This window comes from Apteryx rowi, unplaced genomic scaffold, assembly GCF_003343035.1.
Source record: "Apteryx rowi isolate R43461 unplaced genomic scaffold, aptRow1 scaffold_611, whole genome shotgun sequence".
Lineage (NCBI taxonomy): Eukaryota > Metazoa > Chordata > Aves > Apterygiformes > Apterygidae > Apteryx > Apteryx rowi.
Window position 1 is genome coordinate 208,974 of NW_020450885.1, and position 1,738 is coordinate 210,711.

Genomic DNA, 1,738 nt, shown 5'->3' on the forward strand with positions numbered 1-1,738 from the left:
CCCCGGCCGGCGGCAGCGGGCCCTCCGCGCCTGCCCGCGGGGGGACGCGGCGGCAGCGGAGCCCCGAAACCACCCGGCTAGAAAGCAGTGTGTCTGCGGAAAAAGGCAGGACGCGGGCGCCCGGGTCGGCTCCCGGACAGAGGTTTCTCTCGAGAAACTCGGGGGCTCTAGTATATCTGTGTGTATACACGCACACATGCTCACACATATTTATGTAAAAATATAGATAAAATATTTGTGCGCACATACACACATATAAAAGTCTATATAAATATATAACAATTGTATATTTAAAAGCATATACACGTTATATATATGTATATAGAAATATATAAGCATATATATAAAAGTGTACATATATAAGCATATAAATATATTTATAGTCGTTTTATAGATATGCATAAGCATACTTTCATATATAAATATCAAAATGTGTACATATATAAATGTATGCGTACACACATATAAAAAGTCTACACATATTTATAGACCCACGTGCACGTTTACACATATACTTATATATATACATATACACACGCACGTATTTACAAGTGCATATGTAAGTATATTAAAGTGTGCGTATATATAAAAGGGGAGGAGGAGAAATATTTCTCGCTTCACATTATTTAGCACTTGGTAAACACATTCGATCGGATCATCTACTATAATATTGTGACATTGCCTCTCAACACGTCTCCGTGGAGATTCCAATATTGTACTTTCCAACTGTTTTAAAGGGGAAAAATATTTCCTAGTATTGATATTGAAAAACATTTCCTAGTATTGATAGCACAGAGAAAAAAAGAAAAAGCAAATTAGAAAAACAAGGCAGCTGTTTTGGGTGTTATTTTCTGTTTCTAGAATTACTTTTGAGTGAAATTAAAAATATCAGTAAACCCAACACTGTTAAAAGAAACGCTTTGGGTTATAAATCATGTCTCTTCCCCTTACTGAGTAATCAAGTGAACTCCACAGGCTATTATAGAATCAAAGAGACAATATTTTTTTTCTATCAGAAATAAAAATAACCACTGATCGCGGCCCATAAACTTTTTCAGATGTTAATTTTTGCCCGGGAGCACAGGCTCTTTCTCCAGCGCATTTTCCCGCAGGAGCCCGTAGGTGACAGAGGCCCTGGCGGAGGCGGTAGCTCAGCCGCCCGCTCCGCACTGCGCTGCGCTGCGCGGGGATGCGCTCGCCGAGGCGAGGAGCCGGCGGCCCGCGGGGGAAGGGGAAGGGGGGAACAGCCCGGGGGACACGCAGGGGCCCGAGCCCGGCCGCTGCTCTGGGTGTCCAAACCCTCTGCTGCGCTACTAGAGACGGCGGCCTGCGCCCGCAGACCTGGCTGTCCGGGTCGTTAGGGCTTCCAAAGCAGCCAGTGCGCCTTCTTAAAAAGAGAAAAAGAAAGAGGAAAAGAAAAAGAAAAAAGCAAGCAAGCAAGCAAGGAAAAAAAAAAGGCAGGCAAGCAAACAGCCCTAACTATTTATATTTTGGGGAGAGCAGCAGGCGGGGCTGAGGCTCCAGGTGCCTGACACACTCGGAGCATTTCCGGAGATTTGCTCCGGGCGGCCGAGAGCGGGGAGGCCGGGCGGGGGGCGCCAAGGGCCGGCTCCGCGTCCGCGGGGAGGCCGCGGGCTGCGGGGGGACCCGCCGAGGGCGGAGCGGCAAGAAGGGGTAAGGGGAAGGCGACTTACTGTCGGGGCTGGCGCAGCCCAGGAAGGCGGCGTGCGCTCGGCGG

General features: G+C 48.0%; 1 protein-coding gene across 1 annotated transcript in view; it reads right to left on the bottom strand.

Annotated features, from left to right (window-relative positions):
• The window catches only part of LOC112974584 (homeobox protein HMX1-like), a 2,587-nt gene that overhangs the window by 638 nt on the left and 211 nt on the right, over window positions 1–1,738 (bottom strand). Inside the window, exon 2 of the mRNA XM_026083705.1 lies at window positions 1,300–1,387. Within this exon, the coding sequence (XP_025939490.1) occupies window positions 1,300–1,387 (88 nt within the window). The remainder of the gene's footprint in view (window positions 1–1,299; window positions 1,388–1,738) is intronic.